Source organism: Spermophilus citellus (genome assembly GCF_964194105.1).
Source record: "Spermophilus citellus genome assembly, chromosome: 10".
NCBI lineage: Eukaryota > Metazoa > Chordata > Mammalia > Rodentia > Sciuridae > Spermophilus > Spermophilus citellus.
This window is the reverse complement of record NC_138197.1, coordinates 99617097-99640809: the sequence shown is the minus strand read 5'-3', so window position 1 is coordinate 99640809 and position 23713 is coordinate 99617097. Positions and strand designations below refer to the sequence as shown.

General features: G+C 33.1%; 1 protein-coding gene across 7 annotated transcripts in view; it reads left to right on the top strand.

Moving 5' to 3' along the window:
- The window catches only part of PPFIA2 (PTPRF interacting protein alpha 2), a gene marked incomplete at both ends in the record, with an annotated part of 453530 nt that overhangs the window by 355974 nt on the left and 73843 nt on the right, over positions 1-23713 (top strand). For all 7 annotated transcript variants that reach the window (XM_081311622.1, XM_081311628.1, XM_081311626.1 and 4 more), the window contains 8 exons: positions 926-1009; positions 1278-1409; positions 3175-3237; positions 7323-7414; positions 11947-12082; positions 14080-14300; positions 19066-19303; positions 22696-22725. In XM_081311622.1, coding sequence (XP_081167748.1) covers positions 926-1009; positions 1278-1409; positions 3175-3237; positions 7323-7414; positions 11947-12082; positions 14080-14300; positions 19066-19303; positions 22696-22725 — 996 coding nt within the window. The remainder of the gene's footprint in view (positions 1-925; positions 1010-1277; positions 1410-3174; positions 3238-7322; positions 7415-11946; positions 12083-14079; positions 14301-19065; positions 19304-22695; positions 22726-23713) is intronic.

Here is a 23713-nt window from a genome sequence, read left to right as displayed (position 1 = left end):
ATTATTTTAAGTAATGTGATAAACAAACAAACCAAAATACAGCACTTTAACAATCTATCAGAGAAATATTCTAGTGTTTGGTTTCCCATAAATCCAAATATGACATCACTTTTTCAGAGTTGCTTTAATTCATTCTGTAGTAGTCTCTCATTGGCAGCCATCACTAACCTTCCAAACCTTAGGTTCACAGCTTTTTATTTGAGCATATCATTGTTTTTCATTTATAACCATCAAATGCATTATGTTCACCAGATATCAGTATAGTTCTTTCCATATAAAATTCTGTCTATTAAAGTATTAAAATTTGCTGTCACACTTTTATTTTAAGCATTCTGTGCTATGTTCTGTTCAGTGTCAGTGTCTTTAGTTCTGATTTTTCAATTTTGTCCCTCTCCTTTTCCTTGACTTGTTAGTCTGATCCAACCTCTTCTACCTCATCTGATGATTATCAATATGTTATGGAAGCTAAACTACAAGAAATGATCTCCATACGTAGGAAGGTAGTCCTACTGGACTTTACTTTCTATTGCTAAATAGAATCCATCTAAGTTTTTTCTTTTCATTTATAAAAATTATGTTACTTTTATTTATTGATAATCGACCATCTGTGCAGTTCAGTGCTTCAGGAGCTTAAGATTGGACAATGGCAGGTTTGTGTTCAAACCATGCACAGTCTGCATGTTACATTTGGCTGATTTCATTGCTCATAAATAAATCCAATGTTTTGCTGATGCTTGGATGTAACAGGCCTTTGTAGCTGACACATTTCAAGCAATGCTGTTCAGCTGCCTGTTTAAAGAAAGTTTATTTTTTGAAAACTGTTTGCAGTTGGTAGTAGCTTGCTTTACATTTTATTTCAATTTATCTAGAAGAAAGAGTTAACAACATCTTACATTTCACGTGCCTTCTTCATATTTCTTAACAGGCTGAAGAGAGACATGGAAATATTGAAGAACGTATGAGACATCTAGAAGGTCAACTTGAAGAGAAGAATCAAGAACTTCAAAGAGTATGTGCATCGATGAGCAACTCCCCACTATCTGTTTATAGATTTATAGGCTACATTTAAGAAGAAAAAATTTCTTGATTACGTGTTATATTTAGAATCTTTTAGATGTGCTCTGTGAAATTTAAAGGAAAAAAAGTTTCTACCAATTTAATCAACATAGACAAAATTAAATCCAGTTTAAAGCTAGCAAAGCTATAACATCAAGCTTGAGCAGTTCTTAAATGATTTTCATATCAAATTAATTTTTTTTCTTTTTCTTCAATGTAAGGCTAGGCAAAGAGAGAAAATGAATGAGGAGCATAACAAAAGATTATCTGATACAGTGGACAGACTTCTGACTGAATCGAATGAACGCCTACAGCTACACTTAAAAGAAAGAATGGCTGCTCTGGAAGAGAAGGTAAAAGCACAGACGAGTAGAATCTCACCAACATTTAGCAACGATGTTGTGATCATGTTTGCTTGATATGCTGCTGCAATCATCATATTAGCAAAATGATTCATTTGCTTTCCTTAATTTAAAGAATGACTGAAATATTCTCAGAGGAGAATTAATCATTTCTGTAAACAATGATGATGAATTTTTAAGTGATTAAAAAATGCTGCATGACATAAAAGTTTTTCACATTAGCATGTTTGTAAGAGGCAAATGTATTAACAAGTGCTGTGCTCTCGTGATGAAATATTTTATTTATCTTTTCCTTGTATGTGAAAAAAAGAATGATAAGACAAAACTCAACACTTGGGAGATGGAGCTCTGACTTTCAACAACTCATGTATCTCAAATGACTGATACCTACTACCAGTATAAAAATTGCAGTACAAGAGTCTGTATTGCAAGCAGAACTTTTTTCAATATCATTGGAGGGTTTAAGAACCCAATGTTTTCAAATGTATTGTTTCAAAAAAGGTTCATCTATCTGTGTAGTCTGCTATTTGATTCACAACTATGTGTCCCATTGATAGCTGGCAGTTACCAGACCAGCAAGAGTTATGTGAGATGATTGCCAATTCCAGAGCATAAACAAAGGTAGGGGCTAAAACCCAGGTGCATAAATCATTATGGAAACTTAAGTTTGAATGCAAACACTACTTTATCTTGACATTTTTCCTGACACATAAAAAAATTAGGAAAAATGTTTCAATGAAACATTAATTTACCCACTAGAAAACTGTAAGGCGTGCTCCTTCCCAAACAAATCCAAATACATGGCTGATATGGAATTAGCACATTCTTGTTGAATTTTACTCAATACTTTGAAGAGACTGCATTATTATTATTATTAATTATTATTATTATTATTATTATTTTATTTTTATTTTTATTTTGTAGTCCTGAGGAATAAACCCAGAGGTACTTTACCCCTGAGCACATTCTCAAGCATTTTTCATTTTTCTATTTTGAGACAGGTTCTCATCAAGTTGCTAAGGCTGGCCTTGAATTTGGAATCCTCCTGCCTCAACCTCCAAGTAGCTGGGATTACAGGCATGCACCGCCATACCCAGCAACAATGCATTATTTTAAATCATGTTTTGTTGTACTAAAAGTACAAGGCTTTTAACATAGTATTTTTGTGACAAAGATTCTTTTAATTATCTATGCAATTTATTTTCATTTCTTCACTACGTGTAACATCAGTTATTAAATTGCTATAACTTTATTTTTATTTCTCTAATAATATAACTATTATTAGAAATATGAAATGTGCTGGAATAGAAGTCCAAAAAGTAAACTTTAAAAATTTTGACTTAAATATTTCTTCTTTCTTTCAAAACTGAAAATTAGTTTATCTGAATTCTTTAAAATATCCCTGGCTAATATTTAGCATGTTACTCACTATTTCTCATTTGAAGAATTAACTAATTATATCTAATTTATAGCTGGGATTACATGTAGTATGACAAAAGGCAAAATAAATAGCTTAAAAGGTAATACTTGTTCCATTTATCTATACAAATGTTGCAAAATAACATTTTCTACATAATTAATATATATCTCAACAATGCTAAGATATCAAATTTAAAGATTCCATTAATCTTCCATAGAAAACAAGAATAGATTCACCAAGGAAGGAATATAAGGAGATATTTGAGTGTTAGAACATTAACCTACATATTTGAATATTTTCTGCTTAATTTATTGCTAATTTCTCTTTTTTTTATAGAATGTTTTAATTCAAGAATCCGAAACTTTCAGAAAGAATCTTGAAGAATCTTTACATGATAAGGTATTATGGATACATTTTTTCCTTATTTTTCTATTTTACACTGATGAATGTTTTGTTGTATAATAAATTTGAAAATAAATAATTTTAGGATGTAATCTTTTGAAAACAATTTTAATGTTTATATTATACCTGTAGAGAAGTGCACAGGTATATATAGAGATCAAATGAGTTTTACTATCCAAACACACTAAAAATCAGTACTCTGGAAGCTCCCATCATGTTAGCTTATAGTCACTCCTCTTTCCTTAAAGAAAATAACTATCTTGCTTCTAACATTACAAAAGTGTCCTAGTTTTTGACTGCCTCAAATGAAATAAAAATGTATGAACTAATTTGTATCTACTTTTGAGATATTGTTTATGCAGAAATATAAATACCAGTTATATATAATAATTGTACTAAGTTATGTATTTTCCAACATGATCCTGGTTCCAAAGTAGGTGAAATTCGAATTGAAGAGAGAACAACCCTTTATAAACCATTGAGGATTCAGGGTAGCACATACCAAGCGCCAAATGAACGAAGTGGATGAAGAGAGCTCTGGGTAGGAAAGATCCATACAAGGCTGCTGTGGAGGATTCCTCAGGGAGGGGGGACTCCACTAAAGAATTAAGCAATGGTAGGACTGTGCTGCAAACCTTTCCAACACCATGCATGCAATGTGGTCTATAGGTGCTTGGGAGGAGAAGTGAGGAGTGTGAGACCTTAAATAAAAATGGGCACAGTAGTTTGGAATCAATTCTTTCTGTTGTAGGATATTGAGCATAAGATTAAGGACCAGATTGTGAAATCTTAAAAGCTGTAGTTGGTAACGTGTCTTTTCATACTTTATTAGTCTTAGTTAATTAAAGTTGCTAATTGAAGAAGTGATCTATAATTTTGTGCTGAAAGAGAGATAAAAGGAATGGCTAGAGACATGAGGGGAAGTAAGGAAATAAAAGAAAGGAAAGAACAGAGGCAGAGAAATAAATAGAAGAAGGAGGAGAGAGGGAGGGAGGAAGGAAGGAAGGAAAGGCGGGAAGGATCAAAGTTCTAGAAACAGTATTGCAATGCAGAAGAATTGGAAAACATGGAAGAACAAAGAAAAGACAGACCAATTCTACAGGACACCATACATGCTAATTTAAAAATAATCATTTGGTCCCATAGTCAGGATGTTGACAGTCTCCTGATTGATAGGTATATTAGAGCAATATAATATGGCACATGAAGATAGCATCTAATTCCTTCTGAATGGTTGATATTGGCTATATAGAGGAGATATTACAGTAAGATTTCAAATACATATGGGATCTTGACAACTAGCAAGAGTAGGGCATTCAAGGTACAGGATAAAGCTTATGCAACATCACAGAAAAACCAATGATGGTTGATTAGATGAATCATCAGACCTTTGCTGTGAGTGGTATGTGTTTAGAGAACTAGGTTTGACCAGATTGTAAATTTTGGACTTGATCTTGTTATGCTGTGCAATGTTATTCAAAGCTCTGTGTGCTCCTGGCAAGATCCCCAGAACCCATTCCCCATCACGAACCCAAGCATTACAGCTTCCACAATCTGCCCAAGCAACCGACATTATTAATGATTTTGAGCTTGCATTTTTGCTTATGCCAGTCTTCAGAGAAGGTATTCCCAGGTCATATCTCATTTCTGTACTCTCATACCCCATAGCTGAGCATATTCACTAATCTGACCATATCTATAATTGCTCATATTTCCACCCCACCAACTATAATCACAGTCCATTATCAGGAATATCCCTTGTATGCACAACCTCTTTTTTTTTCTTAATTTCTTCTTTGTTATCCTTATCTTCAAAATTTGAAGTCCCTTGAGCTATCCTTGTAGATTTTCCCTGTCAGCCCCTTAAGTACACACCTGGTCTCATGGATTGAAACACCACCTACAAATTGAACATTTTCTAATTTAGATTATCTATTGGTCATCTCCCCTGAGGGAGTTTGTATATTATAGTGCTAACTCAATATGTACACTTGGACACCTACATCTCTCAACTTAACATCTGAGTCTTCTACCACATCCCCCCATATACACACAAGCCAAACACCAACACCACCTAACACACCCACTAGCACCATGGCCTTCTCAGTTAATCACAACTACAACTGCTTTTAGTAAATGAAGTTAGAAAACTTGGAGTTACATTCTTAAACCCTGTTTTTATGTTTCACTCCATGTTCAATAATAGCCAAATTTTTAGTTCTGCCATCAAAATCTAGTCAAATCTATCCATTCTCTCCCCAAACCCATTCTTGTCCAAGCCATTACATTCTAATCAATATTTTTTGAATACTGCCAATATTTTTTTTTCTTTTTTTGGTGGGGTGGGATACCAGGGATTGAACTCAGGAACACTCAACCAGTGAGCCATATCCCCAGTCCTATTTTATGTTTAGAGACAGGGTCTCACTGAGTTGCTTAGTGTCTCACTTTTGCTGAGGCTGGCTTTGAACTTATGATCCTCCTGCCTCAGCCTCTTGAGCCACTGGGATTACAGGCATGTACTACTACTGTGCCCAGCTGAAAATTGCCAATAATTTTCTTTTTTCATATCTCCTACTCCCTTTCAGCAGTCCTTTGTAGAGCTACAAGAATAATCATGTCACTTCTCTCAAAAATTCCCCTTATCTCAAAGTAAATAAAAAAACAGCTTCCTATCTCAATCAAAGTAAAATCCAAAGACCATCGTATTGTTTATAATGCTTTTAGAAATACACTTTCTGAATCCCACAATGGTAGTTTCCTATATGTACCCCATATTTATCTTTCTCCTTAACCTCTCAAACCCATCCCTCTGGACACTTGTCCTCCAATTCATGAAATATTCTTGCAGTTAGGGGCAATTGCACCTGCTTCTCTTTCCATCTGCAATGCCTTTCCTAAGATTTTCCCATATTTTCAGTAATATCATACCCTTCTTTAGGTCTTTGCTCAAATATTTTATAAGAAAGCCATTCTATGACTCCATTTTCTTCCTAAGAACATCCTATGCCCCTACACATCCCATTTGTTTAGTGTTTGTTTTTTGGGAAAAAAAATCCACAAAAATTTAGTGTGGTAAATTAAAGGAGGGCAAGAAGTCAGTCATTGTGCTTCTGTATCTTAAGAATTCAATGCATTTTTTTCTGAAAAACAATGAACAAATGAATTAATGAACTCAGTAAGAAACTATTGGCTATTTGTATGCCAAGCAATTATTTTACTGTACATATGTTTAAAAATGATATGACCAGCCGAAAAATATGTAGGGAAAATACTGAAGCTGGCAAGATGAAGTAAGATAGTGATTTTGAATTACAAGGGCAGATAAGAGAAACATGGCAAAGGCCACATTTTGATTAAGAGTGTTGAGAAAAGAAGGATGAATCAAATAAAATGCAGACCCTGGCCACTGAAACAGAGAAAACAGTCTTAGAAAATCTGAAGGATGCATTTCAACATTTATAATAGTTTAAAAGTTATAATCATTAATACAAAAGTTGTTTTGCAGCATTTAACTAAGAAATATGACAACTTCTATCATAAATTTTCATACTGAAATATATAATTTTAACCAATGAACATTATCAGAAGTACAAATAATTGTACAAAATAAACCAAAAATTGTGTTAACTTTTCTATTGAAGTGATGATTGGTTTTTGCTAGTTCTTTTAATTCAGTCTTTTCCATTACCCACATGTCCATCAGTCCTCAGAGAATAGCAAAAGTCTTTGCTTACTACATAAACGATATCTTTTTTTTTAAATTTTTGAAACAATTTTTTTCTACTAGGTATTTGAAGTGATATTTCCATAGCTGGTCATGATTTTAATATTTTTGTAAATTTGCAGAGATGAAGGAATATTGAATGCCAGGTAATGTAGGTAACTTTTTATTAATTTCTATTATTTGTATTTTCATTACAAGAGGAAATTCAGGCATAATTTACTATCATGTTTAATAATCTTTAATCAAAATATATTTGTCATTTTCCCTTTAAAAAATATCAATTTGGCTTATCATAATTGAGTGTTGATAATATTGGCATATGATTATCATCTGAGTAACACTTCTTAATTTTTAGGAAAGACTAGCAGAAGAAATTGAAAAGCTGAGAGCTGAACTTGACCAGTTGAAAATGAGAACTGGCTCTCTAATTGAACCCACAATATCAAGGTAAATATTAGATTAAAAGTATATCTATAGTTCACTAAAAATCATTGTCAATCTCCTATGGTTTTATAACTCTAAACTAAAATAGATATTTCCTCCTGCTCAATAGTCATTGCTGTCCTTTGACTCTTTGCTGACTTAATTTCTACATTCAAAAATAGCTTTCTAATTTAGAATTTTTTTCTGTGCATATTCAATAAAATGAGCATTAATTCCTTTTGTATTCTGAATTCAATTGTATAAATAGAAATATATATTAAACAATTTTTTTTCTTTTCTTTTTTTTTTTTTTGGTACTGGGGATTGAATTCAGGGGTACTCAAGCACTGAGCCAAATCCCCAGCCCTTTGTTTGTATTTTATTTAGAGACAGAGTATCTCTGAGTTGCTTAGCACTTCACCATTACTGAGGCTGTCTTTGAACTCATGATCCTCCTGCTTCAGCCTCCTGAGCCACTAGGATTACTACATACAGAGGTTACATTACATTCTAAGAGAAGGCACCAGTCCCTTTCTCTACATGTGTTCAATGTGGAAACATGCAGAAGTATGTTCAAGGCTTAATGTGAGGGAACAAATATCAGTGACCATGGCCACTTAACTTCTATTTTGTTAGAGGAGTTAACAATTAAGAGGCAAGAAAAAAATTACATACGTAAAATGAATTTATCCATACTCGGTTATTTTCAATCACTACTTCATTGTAAAGAAAGAAGCAATGGGCTGATCCTTGGCTGAATAGTGACACAGGTTGATAGATGGACATGTTAATAACTTACACACCGATTTCTCTTATGCTTAAGGCCTTTTATTTAAGTTGGTAAGAAACTCTACTCCACACATTTAATCCTCTATTTTGCTAGACAATGCAGAATAATACCAATTGTTTGCAAATTTGACAACCACAGACTTCTAAGAGAACATTTTCATTAGTCCATCTAAAGAATATCAACTCCTCAAAAGCAGAAATGTGTGTCTGTTTTCTATAACTATTGTAATCTCAGCACCTAAAACATGTCCTGGCATGTAGCATGCTCTCAATAAATACTGTTTAATGAATAAACGAATGAATATCTAGTAAAGCATGTTTCAGTAATCAGATAAAAATCCAAGTGAAAAATAACCCTAAAGAATTTTATATTCTTTTCAATGAAAGTAGAAACAAAAAATATGTGTAATATTTGAGTATCTCTTCAGTTTAGTATGAAAAAAGAGTTCTGCAGGCACACTGACATTCAAAGAACTTTCAAACATGTAAGTCATTAATTTAGAAAATCATGCTTATTTTTTAAAATTCTGATATTTTTTCTTACTTTTTGATTTTCATTCAAACTGGAATTATTAATTAAATTATATGTATTCATATGGTATGGGTGGTGATAATGATGATGAAGAAGGAAAAGAGCTGATAAAATATCAAAGACTAAGTATTATCTAATCAACAAATTAGTTATATTCTAATAGCATCAAATTGGCATTTTCTTGTCTTTTTGGACTTATGTCTGAAACAGACTTGTAGAAATCTAGAGTTGAATTCTAGGACTCAGTCACTGCAGTGAGTTTTTGTGGCTAACAAGGTGACATTTACCTACAATGAAGGATCAAGGGACCCATGCAGAACAAATATTCTCTGATGCAGCAGATGGTAGTGGAAAAAACACTAGAATCAGAGTAAAATGACCCACATTCCTAAATTTCAGACAGACAATTATTAGCTGTTTGATTTTGGAAACCCATTTTTTCTTAATAAGATTCTAACTGAATATATATATATATATATTATACACACACATATATATTACATAAATGTACATAATTGATATTTTCATAATTATCTTCCAGGCTGTTCAATAAAATGACACAAGTGAGCAAGTGGGGCTATAAATAATAAATCATATCACAATTATAGAGTTATTGTAGGAATGATTAAGATAGTTAAACTAAAAGAAGTTATAGCATAACCTAATGTTTATTAACCAGTATTTTTATTGAATATCCTTGCTTTTGAAGGAATGTAATTAAATTTATATGTAAAATAGAAGATGCATGAGTACTCAGTATACTAGTGTTTGAGCTTATAGAAGGGAAGTTGAAAAGAGGACCTACTGGTGAATAACAGTAGTAGTTTCTACTAGTATCTCATCTAAGAAAATAATTTTTGTCTTGGAATGACGAGAGAAGGCATGGTTTGGCTCAAATCTAAATAAAGGGTAGGATATGGGTAATTGGAAAGGACAACAGAGGATGCTTTAGAAAGCAGAGGGATGGGTAAGAGGCATTCTCTAAGAAAATTCATATCTGGTTTATTTATGGAGTTATATAATGAGATTATATGCAAGAATTACAGGAGAGTACTATTTAGATGTGTTGGAGATACAGTGGTGATGGAGAATACATGTTCCAGATAGAAAACCCAGAAATACTAATTTATGGACTGGAGTTGTACAATGTAAGGAAATAGTACTGGTATGCTGAGATTTGCAGACTGCTAGCCATATAAATGTGTTAGGAGACTGTTTCCAGGAGGAAAAACAAAAAACAAAAAACGCATGTTCAATTTTGGCACGAAAGTGAAATGAAGAGTGAGTTATGAAAGGAGCTGAATTAAAATCAGTTCAACAGGATGGAAGGTAAACAGACAGTAGCTAAAAGTGATGCTGCAAAGTAGGAAGGGCCCAGATAATGAAGATATTATATGGATTATACAAAAGGGAAGGGAGGGGGGATAGGAATAGGAAAGACGGAGAATAAATCTGACATAAATTTCCTATGTACATATATGGATACACCACAGTGAATGTCAATATCATGTACATTCACAAGACTGGGATCCTAATTAGAATAAGATATACTCCATGTTTATATAAATACATCAGAATAGACTCTACTGTCATGTATATCTAAGAAGAACCAATAAAATGTTTTTAAAAGGACTTTGATGATTTTTAAGTAGGGTATTATTGTGCTAGTTCTGTTTCATTCCATGTTTATTTGGCATTGAGAGGGAAAACTCCTGCTAGCATGATGCATTACAATGTTAGAAGCTCCACTCTGAATCCCAGAGGGCCGTTAACATAAGCAGCCCCAGATGAAAGAGACCTACACCGTTCTGAGCTAGAAAGTTTAGGACTTTATTATAGTTGTATTCATTACTATCTTACTAGATGTTTGTAAAGTACTGGGCACACCCTCCCAGGCCAAAAAAAAAAAAAAAAATGGAGATCAAAAACAAACAAAAGAAAAATCTTTCTCGGTTTTCATAAACTTAGAGCCTCTATCCAATAAACTGAAAGTTGTAGTTGTGCATTTCTAGTATTACTGGGTTGATTAATGTTTGGATATGATGTATCCACTATAAATCAAGTTTACTTAATTTTCAATTTGATTGCTATAGAAATAGTAACTATTTGAGGGATGATTCCTTAGTTCATTTGCTATAGTTTCCCATTTGGCAAAACAAGGTCTCTCTTAAGCTAGGCTAGTATCTCCCACTGTTTTAAACATCCAGACTTCACCAAACCTTTTCAAATCTTGCCAGATATTCAGAAATGCTTGTTTTTATTCAAAAACATAACTAAGAGGATGTGTAGTCAGTCAGTGGGAGCCCAAATTTCCACAGAATGCACAGCGTTAAGTCTATTTCCTACTGATGATGGATCTGTTATTTCATTTTATAGAACAACATGAAGTTGCTGTAATCATCATCATCATTATTATGGCAATAAACTGAATTTGCTGTAAATCTATGTGAATAATGTGCTGTAAGAACCTGTTCAGCATATTGATTACAGTGCACTTTATTACCATGTTTATTGAAAACCAGTGTGATGATATTTTCCAATTGGAATCTTCCAACTGTTTCATCTCTAAGCAAATTGTACTATCAACTGTGCTTACTAAAAGCATTTTCTTACTTCTTTTGTAATAATATTTTATGAATGATAACAAACTGTCCTAGTGGTACTCCCTATTTTATTTTTAACAAATGATTAACCTTGTATCAATCTTGTTTTAAGTATTTCATTGTTTCTCTAAATTGAAAAATAGAGAATATATGAGTGAATGTCTCTGAAATTCTTAAAATTGGGAAGGTTCTGGGGCCCCAAAAGTTTTGAGATAAGTTGCTGAGAAACATTTAAAACAAGTGTGGTAATGAATGAGAAATACTGAGATATCCACTAAAGAGCAGAAACTACATAGAATTGTTCCGTTTAATGCAATGGATCTTGATTATGAATGTTAACATGTTTCGTTGTACTGTCACATTTGAAAATGATAATAAACAACAAGTTGAAAGTATATTCTAAAAGGAGAAAAATGGCCTTGACCTTCAGGGATGGTCCTGAGACTGGAACTTCTAATATAAACCTCTAAAGGGGTCTGACATGCCTAAAAGCATGATAGTTCACCAGTTTCTTCTGAGGTTTATATCCTTCAGGGTTTAATGCTTTATTGCTAATTAAGCAGCAGTTATTTGCTGGTATGTTTAATTTTTAAGATTGGATATATGGCATATTTTTTTTTCCATTTCTCCAGAACTCATCTAGACACCTCAGCTGAGTTGCGGTATTCAGTAGGATCCCTAGTGGACAGCCAGTCTGATTACAGAACAACTAAAGTAATAAGAAGAGCAAGGAGAGGCCGCGTGGGTGTGAGAAGAGATGAGCCAAAGGTTAATCACCGTACTTCAAATTTTTTATCATTTTAATTTAAAAACACGATTCCATATTGGATATCATTTTAACACTAAAACAATTGAACCTAATTTTATTGATTTCAAGCACAAAGTATGACATATTTTTAAATTTATAACTAACATAAAGCCTCTGCTAGGTATCAGGAATTGAGCTAAGCATATCTCATGTTCTTACCTGTAGGACATTAGGAAGTGAGTAATACTTTATACAATTTCAGACATAAAAATGTGGAAGCTCTGAAAGATTAACTGTTCAACTTTACACAAATATTACTAGAGTTAAAGCTTGAGCCAATACTTGCCCAGTTTCAAAAACCATACACTATATATCTTTACACTATACTCCCAAACAAATGAACTTAAGTTTTAAACAAGTAAGCAGTAGTGTTCATATTGTTAATTCAAATTAATCAAATATTTTAATGAAAATTACTATATTAAAAATCATTGGTGGAAAATGTACAAAGAAATGTACACCCAAAGTGTTAATGAAAAACTGCCCTATGGGCCTTTTATTCTGTCAATAACTTAATTTAAATTTGTTTTCAGTTGTAGGTGAACACAATACCTTTATTTTATCTATTTATTTTTATATGATGCTGAGGATCAAACCCAGCAAATGCCAGGCAAATGCTCTACCATTGAGTAATAACCACAGCCCCAATAACTTAAAAATTTTAAGCTATGCTTTTTGTGTAAGTAAGTAATAGAGTTGAGCTTTATAGAAGATAATACTGTTCCTTGGTACCTGAAGTTGAGTTTATTCCCCCTACTTTCATGTATTCAAAATACTATTCATTTTTCCTTATTTGTACACAGTTCCTTAATACCTTTTGGTTTTTAACTGCCACCAATATGCCATGTAGAAATTAATCCATCACAGTAGGTATCCGATATCTATTGAATGTATGAATAAATACATAAACAAATAAAGACAAAATTAAGTTCATATCAGTTCTTTTCTCACTAGTATGTGACAATTCGTACTCTTTGAAACTAAAACAATCTGTAAAGTAAATGCTAATTCAGGTCCTCAATTCTTAATACTCTAGGAAATATCATGTGGTCCTCCATAAAGCTCCTGTTGCATGATCACAACGATAAAAACTAACTTCTTAAAAAAATACTCTAGGGCCTATCCCTTATTTCCAACCCCCTCATACCTTCAGATCACAGTTTGAAAACCATCTGCATATTGGTTACTCAAAACTCTCTTTCAAGGGAAGGCTTCATTATATTAATTTACAAAAATATAAGCCATATAAATTAGCATGCCTTGGGTTTAAAAAATCAAGATGTTCAAGTGACCAGAGTAGTGGAGATGAAATTAGCCTTTATGCAATATTCTATTAATGTTTTGTTAGCACCTATGTGAGTTCCAAAGAGAGAATTCTTATGTAATTTGTTATATAATATCAGTGGCCTCAGAGCAATGAGTATCAGAAATGCTAACTCTTGAGTACAAGAAAATAGTGATTGCTATATTTAGAAATAGGCAAAGTGTTGGAAATGAAGATACTTTACAGTAATTGTTACTGTGAAAGGTAAGGGTTAGGTGACTGGATTATCGATAACATGGAAGTTCACCATCTCTATTCCTATGAAAATATTGATATTTATGCTGAAAATGAATACCTGTCATTATTTCAAATGTCAAAATAAATACATAAACAAAGGAAGACAAGATTAAGTTCATAAGGGATAGGCCCCAGAGTATTTTTTTAAGAAGTTAGTTTTTATTGTTGTGATTATGTAATCACAACACAATTTTATAGAACCAGTAAATTACACTTGATCTTAGCCAAAAGACCGAGAAGCGATAGAAGAACCAGTAAATTGAAAGGTGAATAGTTGGTTATGCTTTTCCCAGGTCAGCTCTAAAAGCTGGCATGCTTTTGTTGGTATTTTTCATATTAGTACTTTAAAAAATGAGACAAATGATAAATACTCTCCATTGTTTGTGTACCATTTAGGTTAAATCACTTGGGGATCATGAATGGAACAGAACGCAACAAATAGGAGTACTAAGCAGCCATCCATTTGAAAGTGACACTGAAATGTCTGATATTGATGATGATGACAGAGAAACAATTTTTAGCTCAATGGATCTTCTCTCTCCAAGTGGTCATTCTGATGCCCAGACTCTAGCTATGATGCTTCAGGAACAATTGGATGCAATTAACAAAGAAATTAGGTGAGTTCAATTAGTACTGATCATTTGTTTCATGAGGATAGAAGACCTTAATACTGCAGAAATGGATCTCAAATCAGAGGCATTGATATCGGTCTTAGAAATTGGAATCAATCCTTGTTCCCCCAGTGCTGAAGATTAAACATCAGTAGAAACGCAAAAGCAAGAGCGGAAAGCAATTTCTTATTTAAGAAAATGACAAGGACAGACTTCTCTGAAGAGAAGTGGGGCCCAAAGCTGGATGTCCAGGGGAGTAGGTGTGTATTGCTCTTTTATTGACCCTGGAATCCCCACACCTTCTCTTTCTTCTCCATGTATGTGCCTCAGGGCAAGAAGGAGAAACACAAGAGGTAATAGTTTGTGTTGGGAAGTGAGATCCTCAGAGGTGTTAGCTACCCTTGTCTTTTTTTTTTTTTTTTTGATAACCAGCACTCATCTTTGCAACCCCCATCATTCATTACCTATACTGACTGCCAGGCCTTCTGCCCCACCTCAGTTCCTTGAGAAGGGTGACATTTCCTGTACCCCCTAGGCCAGGCAGGGCTGCAGGCAGATTGCTTTTTGGCAAAGAAAGCATGAGTACAGTGGACTCATTTTATTGAATTACTCTCTTAATCTCATGTTCCCACCATCCTCATTTATTTATCCCCTTATAACATCACCTGGGCACCCACTGATCCAAATGTTCATTTTCTCAAGATTCCCTGAGCATTTGTGAATCTCTGTGTAACATTAGGACAACCCTTGTAAGGAGCATACGTGACTCATATCAGACTATTAAGATAGGCAATATAATAGAATAGATTAAAAGTAAAATTTCTCCAGTGAATTTTAAAGTACTTTTTAAATTAAAATATACCATTAAAGTGGACAATATTTATGATAATAAGGTAACAAGGTCTTTTCATACTGCAGCAGACACTAAATATACAGCTCCCTTAAAAATATTTGGTATTGGGATGAAATTAATTGATATTTATCAATATTAACCCATTATATTAGGGGTAACAATTTTTAAAAGTTTATTAATGTTAATTACCTTTTAAAACACCATTTTTTTAAAAAAAATCTACCACCAATGAAGATGACTTAGTCTGGGTGGGCTACCATAACAAAACACCACAGGCTGAATGGTTTCAATAAACAGTTATTTTCTTACAGTTTTGGAGACCAGAAAGTCCAAGATCAAGGTTCAGACAGAGTTCAGGTTCTGGGGAAGGCTCTCTTTCAGCTTCCAGGAGAGGCAGATGAGGGGGAAACAGAGAGAGAGAAACAGAAATAAGAAAATCATTAACTTTACCAGATCAAGTTCTCACCCTTATGAACTCTTTTAACTCTAATGCCCTTCTGATTGTTCCATGTCCACATACAGTTGGTCACATCTGGATTTAGGGCCAGATGTGAATGAGTGTAAGTGGGACATAATTTTAACCCATGTCAGAATGCTTGCTGAAGGTAGGATAGTGTGTTTTTCTCTGCCATAACTATAGAAAGTTAAAAAAAGTTAATGCTTTTCAATAATAAGTTATTAATAACAAAAATCAAATCCATTTAGTAGTACACTACATGAAAATTTTATTGTTAATTTTAATGCTTGTATAGATTATAATTGGATTTAGTCATGCCTAATCTTGCTTTTCAATGTGGTTACTCTCACATTTTAAAATGAGACCCAGTTCTTCCATAGACCTACTGGACATTAAGGAATATTCCCTATATATGGAAAGATAAAAGTTTCACACATTAATATTGAAGTTCATGATAAATCATGGTAAAAAAATAATGCATCTTTTCAGACATGTTCACAGCTCACTGATTCCTTTAAAAGAAGGAATCACGTTGATCAATAAAAATACCTTCTAATTTTTGGGAAGTATGTGGTGCAAATTTCCTAAGTAAGTAAATAAGGATAAAATTAATTTACATTCTTTGAACAAAAAAGTCTTAAAATATCCATCAGACTTAATTTAATATTATACCATAATAATATTAGGCTATAATATTATATCTCTTTTTGTATTTTTATTCCAGAACCAATGAAATATGTGGGTGATGTGTTCTAAATATGACTTATTTCATAGTAGATAAGAAAAAATTACTATGATCACACAGCATCTTGATAATTGATGATTTCCATTATATAATTGAAATTGTACAAGTCAACATTTCAAATACTGAAAAATAGTAGCACTATAATAATTTTAATGTTCATTTAACATAATGTTTATTTCTATGATGGCCAGTTCTTTTACTCTAAGGACCTTGACTAACACGAGTAAAAACCCAAATGTGGCAGGTATATTTGTTTTCTTTTGAATATATGAAACTATTCTTGTTTTTTCAGTTGTTGAGCAGGTGTTTCCTAATTTGAACATGCTCTCTACTGTTCTTTTTGGTTCTGATTAAGTCTATTGGCCTCCCTGTCACATCACCTCTTCCAATGTTACCCTACAGCATACTACAATTGCTCCTCACCTACAGTGCAATAATTTATATCTGGTTTCTTTGTAATATTTGAGTTCCAGAACTAATTTATCCCAGCACTGCAGTCCTAACAGACTTTTTAAAAACTAAATGTGTTTATGTCCTCTTTTTCAAACTCTTCAATTGTTCTGAATATGAAGACCAACATCCTTAATATTGTCTATAGTGTCCTACCTGTCCCACCATTCTCTTATCACTCACCTGTCCTGCCTCTTGTCCCATTAGACATGACTTCTGATTCCTTGAATGTCCCATGGGCATTCTTTTGGTGTGGCTGTTTCTTTCTTCTGGAACATTCTCCCTGATCCACATCCTTTTGCCCTGATACTTCTTCCATTTTTATCCTTTCTCACCATGAATATCTTCACCACCACTTCCTCAGGAAAGGTTTTATTATCAAGCAGATCTTTTACATTCACTAGATTGTAATTTGTCTAAGAGCAAAAGCTATGTCTAGTTTTGCTCACTCTTATTTCTATGTCTTAGCACTGTGCTTGATATATGGAAAGTGCTCCCAAAATATTTGATAATTATAAACAGAAAAAATGATGTAGAACATGAACTGAAAACACTCTGATGCTACATGAAATATACTCTGATGCTGCTTAGCTGATAGTTAAATCTACTGAATTGGTTTGAAATTGAGTATATAACCTTGTGAATGTTTATTTTCACCAAAAAAGTATATATATAAAACACCCTCACTAACAATCTATTTCTTTTCAGAGACTGTTACCTCTCTGAAATTGGGATGGTAAATCTCTGCAACAATCTTAGTCTATATTAACTAAGAGCATAGGTTCATATAGTTGCTTATTTGAAAGAGTATTGAAAAACACATGAAATTTTATTACATAACAACTTTCAACAGAAATAGTCTCCTTGATATATACCGATAAGCTGCTAACTCCAACCAGAATTTATCTCTGTTTATAGTCTTTCTTCTTTCAAAAACCAATTTAGTCATTTAAAAAAAAAAGTATCTTTTCAGACTTGTTCACAGCTCATTGATTCCCTTAAAAGAAGGAATCCAGGTAGTTCACAACCACTTACCACTACACTACTTTTCTTTTTCTTTTTTAAAAATTTTTTATTCTAATTTGTTATATATGACATCAGAATGCATTATAATTCATATTACACATATAAAACACAATTTTAATGCCTCTGGTTGTATACAAAGTAGATTCACACCATTCGTGTCTTCATACCTGTTCTTAGAGTAATGATGTCCATCTCATTCCACCCTCATTTTTACCCCCATGCCCCCTCCTTCCCCTCCCACCCCTTTGGCTACTCTTCTGCCTGTCTTACTTTTGTAGGATTTATCCTTTCATTCTTCTACATGGTTCCTGAGTAACACTCTAAGGGAAATCTAATTTGCTGTTATTGTTTTCTTTACTTTTCGTATTTATATCAGGACTCCAAATATTAACAGATTGTCATTTACTTTTTAAACAAACTGACCGCCTAGCTACAAATGATTTCCTATTGGATTAAGTTTTCATCTACCTCTTACTCAACATCCTTTAGGCTTGGCTCACCTTTACAATTAACAGAATTTCCAGAATAAATGATTAAAATTTATTTCTACAGAAGAAACATGTTGCTCCTTATCAAAAGAAATTTCTGCAGGAGTCATTTTTAAATAACAAGTACACTAAAAGTACAAAATGTCTTTTTTTGGGGGGGAGGCGAAGTTTTTCCTTTGGAGTATGTTTTATATACTAATGATGTTGTACTATGCTATTTGATTAACTGTTATTAAATTGCATGTTATTTATTTAAAAGATACTTAACTAAATAAGTATTAATGTTTTAAGAAGACTCTGGGTTTTATTAAGCTATATGATAATTATAAATGAACATTTATTAAAGATGCTATTAATTAAATTTTTCACTGGGTGGAAGCTCAATGAAATGCTGCTGATATCTGGATTTCTATGTGTTTTTAATTGTTACCTGAGATCAGATATAATATTAGAATAAGTGGTAGACATTACCAGGTTGTAAAGTTTCAAAAGAGTTTTAACAAGTGGTAGTAGAAAATGGTCAAACTGAAAGTGGCTACAAATTAGATATCCTTTGAAAGAAATGGTTTTCTAAACTGAGGTCAAGATGCTTCTAGCATTTACTAAGTTTGTACTGCCTATAGCAGAAAAATGAGATGTAAGTACTAGATTTGATATAAAATATTTGAAGTACTTTTTAATTGATTTTTATGTGAATTCTGGTTGCCATGATAGCAGTATATAATAGATCAAAATTAAACTGTATCTTTTAGGCTGATTCAGGAAGAAAAAGAATCTACAGAGTTACGTGCTGAAGAAATTGAGAATAGAGTGGCCAGTGTGAGCCTGGAGGGCCTGAATTTGGCTAGGGTCCACCCAGGTACCTCTATCACTGCCTCTGTTACAGCTTCATCACTGGCCAGTTCATCTCCCCCGAGTGGACACTCAACGCCAAAGCTCACCCCGAGAAGCCCAGCCAGAGAAATGGACAGGATGGGAGTCATGACACTGGTATGATGATATGTACAGAAATTTCGTCCCTGTTAAGATTAATGATGCATTAGCTAAAACGCCTTAGGTGTTTGCTCTCATCTAAGGACTTTCTATGAATTTTATGGTTTGTTTCTTTTTTCCCACAACAACCCTATGTGGTAGGCATAATTACTAATTCCATTACAAATGGTGGAGACAGTATCCAAACAGATGCTGCAATTTTCTTAAAGTCAATCTGTAAGCCCGTGGACAGTCAGAGATCTGAATATCACATGAGAAAAGTGAATGATTTAAATCAATAAGTGAATTTTTACTGATGTCATATTGATGCAATAAATTTAGACTGGGTGGGCTTTTAAATATAGAAAATAGCAAAACGCATATATTATAATGGCTTCAATACAATTATAATGGCTTCAGAGCCATAAAAATCAATAGCACCAATTTCTCATCTTTATCAGATGATGTCGGTTATTCTTTAGTTTTTTTATTTATTTTTATATTCAGAGATAAAATGTGGAAGCCTAAACTAGGAAATCCATGAAAAAAAAATTGAGGAAAAAATCAAAGTGCCACATGATAAAAGTATTATAGTAAGGCCTCTGTAAACTATGGTTGGAATGACTATGGAATACCAAGATGTTCAGTCATTCAGTTCTCATGAGAGCACTACCATCACGAAGCATGGTCTCAACAGAGAGCAGAGATAGCTGAAGCTTGAGAAGATGAGTAAAATTGACCATATTCAGCACTGCTCATGAGTGGAGTTGGAGCTTTCCTCAAATATGTCTAACTCAAAAGCATAATTGTTGTTTTTTTTTTTTTTGTTGTTGTTGTTTGGTTGGTTGGTTGGTCTTGGTTTTTCCATACAGGGATTGAACCCAGGGATGCTTAACCACCAAACCACATCCCCAGCCCATTTTTATTTTTTTTTTTAAGACAGAGTCTTGCTAAGTTGCTTACAGCCTCACTAAGTAGCTTAGTCTTGCTTTGAACTTGTGATCCTCCTGCCTCAGCCTCCTGAGCTGCTAGGATTACAGGTGTGTGCCACCATGCCTAGTTATCCTTGTTTCTTTTTTTTTTTTTTTTTTTTTGCTTTTTAAAAAAATTCTGTAATTACCTAGAAATATTTGAAATGACAGCAATGAAAGATTAAAATATTTTGAACAATCTATGGAAGTAAAAGCATAAATACAGTAAATAGAGAAAAATCAGTGATATTACAGAAAAATATAAAGGATAGGTAGTGTTTGTGATCAGAAGGCTGCAAAGTACTATAAAAGTCCACAAAGCCCATATCTATATGTTCAATTATATATTTATATATATGTGCACATATATATTTGAATAAAGAAATTCAATTCATTGTCTAAATTCCATCATTAAATATTTTGAAGCAATGTGTGATCTAGTTAATAAATTATGAAAATTATTTTTAATTATTAGAATTAATTTATATAAATCTACATATATGTGTGTATATGGGTGTGTGTTTATTATACCTTTTTTCTCACCCTAGGGAGAACACTCTTACAAGTAAATATTTACTATTCAGAAAATTTTACTTCATCTTTTAAAAATGTTTTTTACATATTATATATACAAACTTAGATATTAGTTATATATATATTAATTTAGGTATCTTTGTCCTCAATTTTACAGGTGAGTCTTCCATTTTGTGCTCATTATCAGAATTGACAATAATCCAATAATGACCAACTAATCAGAACTGACCTCTATACAGTACAAACTTGGAGTTCATATACTAATGTATCCTAACTGGTACACCTATAAGCCACATTATGGTCAGCTTATTTTGGAAAACCAGGAAACATCTCTCTTATTTTATTAACTAAAATGTTATCATCTCTGCCTTGGTTTCTGCAAATGTAATATGTACTACATAATATTAATGACTGACTTATTACCAAAGCTACTATAAGAATTTGGGGCAACAGAACCCAATTTAGTCAGCATTTGAGGCTGTTATACTTTGGTGGTTTCTGTACTAATATTTCCCTATATTTTTACAACATAGTTATTTTGCCCTTTAAGTATTTTTTAAAATATAAACATTGTAGCCCTTAATAATTCTATTTTTATAATAACAAATAGTGCAATTAAAATTGTTTGGATTTTTGTGCATATGAAAAATATGCCAGTGCTTTCATGCATTTTCTTGAGTAGATAATCATAAATAAAAACCAGTAAGTGACCATTATTACACTACAATTAGAATTTAAAAAAAAAATATTTATGGCATTTCCTGAAGGTTAAAGGAATCAAGAAATTTTCTTGAGTTTTTCTTAGTCAAGAAAGCAAGAAAGGAATTCTTAGAAGTCTTTGATACCCAGTGAAGCCCTGTCACCAAATTTATATTCTTATAATGAAAGACAGTTAGGTTTTCTTTAGAAAATATTAATAGAAAAATAATTTCATCAGATATAATTCATGTTTGAATATTAAAAGGAAGACTAGAAATTTTATGGACAGAAAACAAGAGACTGAAAAAAAACACCACATTAATTACTGCATGGCATGATACCTTGCCAAAATTGCTTCTTAATCCTGATAATAAAGTGTACTTGTATTTACCTTTATCTCTTACCTCACACAAATCCATAGACAAGAATAACATGCTAGCAATATCCAGACTACTCAATACGATAAAGTTAACATGTATTCTACTAGCAACAAAAATAGAAAGCAAAATGGAATAGTTTAATAAAGATGTTTTTACTTACATATAAAAAATTAACAAAAATAGTAAGTAAAGCTCACCTGGAATTATAAAAAAGGAACTTTTTCTTTTTAAATTCTGTAAAAGAGCATTGACAAGAAAGCAGTATACCCTGTGGCATGTTATGCTGAGGCCAGAGCCTTTAGCATGTATGGTGTGGGGAAGTTTGTTAGGATTCCAGGAAATTTAAGATCCTTCAGAGCAGAATACTTGTGCAAAGGACACCCAAAGTTCTTCATGGATAGAGCAATAGGGAGTTTATAAATTCTATATATGTGTATTAGATCTTCATTCTGGTCCATATTTTCTTGGATTGGTATAGTGTCATATTTTGTTTCTGACTAACTCACTCTTGCTAGATTGTCTTCCTCTGTGCTTTATGTTCTCCACTGTGTGTGTCTCATATGCAATGCACACAACACAGGTAGACATGGCTGTGTCATGGAGACCTTCCCCTATCCAAGAGAGGTTTCTTCTCTCAAGTAACCACCAAGGAGGACGAATATTTCTATAATAATTAAAAAAAAACACCTATTTAGGATAGCATGGAATAAAGAAAAGAAATGATAGGTAAATTATAGATACTAGATATTATGTAAACTTGTAACATGGTCAATGGTAGTCATTAATTAGTTCTATTTTATGTTGCTTTTATTACTGCCAATCGCAGCCAAGTGATCTAAGGAAACATCGGAGAAAGGTACTGTAACTTTTACGTGGTTGCTCATTGAATATTACTTTTTTATAAAAGCTTTAAAATAATATATCCCCAAAGATTTTGTTAACATAAAAATATTGAAAGTATTTAAGAGTTATTATTGTATTGTGTAAATATGATCATAGGAAATGAGGTATCAAAAATAAGATCGTTTATGCTTTAGGAACAATGATTAGATTTATGAGGACTTGGTCTCCTGATTTTCCACTGAATGCTTAAACTGCTGATGATACAGTTAGATATTTTAATATCAATACTAAATAAATGCTCATTGTTTTAAAGTGTTTATTTCATTATTATTCATGAAAATTGAGGCAAACAGATGAGGAGGCAACTGCCAAAGAAAACATATTAGTTTGTTACATTACCCAAGAGAAGTGGGCATTCCATGTCCTCAGAAAGCACTGGGATTGGCAGGAGTGAGGAGAAAGCTTGGGAAGGGGCCTTTTTGAGCTATCTTCCAGAAAGGGAAGGAAAGGCAGGGCAAGCAGGTTTAGGGCTGATGTTTAAGTAGCTTAGGCTGGCTCGGGGTCTAGGGACTTCTCTGGTCTAGTGCCTGGAGCTGAGTAATTAGGGCAGAAGAATACTGCTCCTGGAGCTTGGGAATCAGCTTTAGGAGACAGTAGAGGGATCTGAGTTGAGCCTTTGCATAAGAAAGGCTCTCTTCCAGGATGTGGCTTGCTATCTCTAGGAATTAGTGAGCACTGAAAGGAGCAGTCTCTCCAGATGCAGAGCATTAAGGATACAGAAAAACAGGAGGTGAATAAAAACAAGGCTTTCCTGCTCAGAATGAAATCAGGAGAATAAGTACAGGATATAGGAAGCAAAATAGATGCCAATTCTAACTCATAAAAGGGCTTCCTATTAGATAATTTAGGTCAGCATAGCTTTTAGTCACTAGATATCAGATGGAGAAGTTTCAAATACCCAAACTTGCTTTCCAGTGCATGAATCATTACTTAGTATCTTC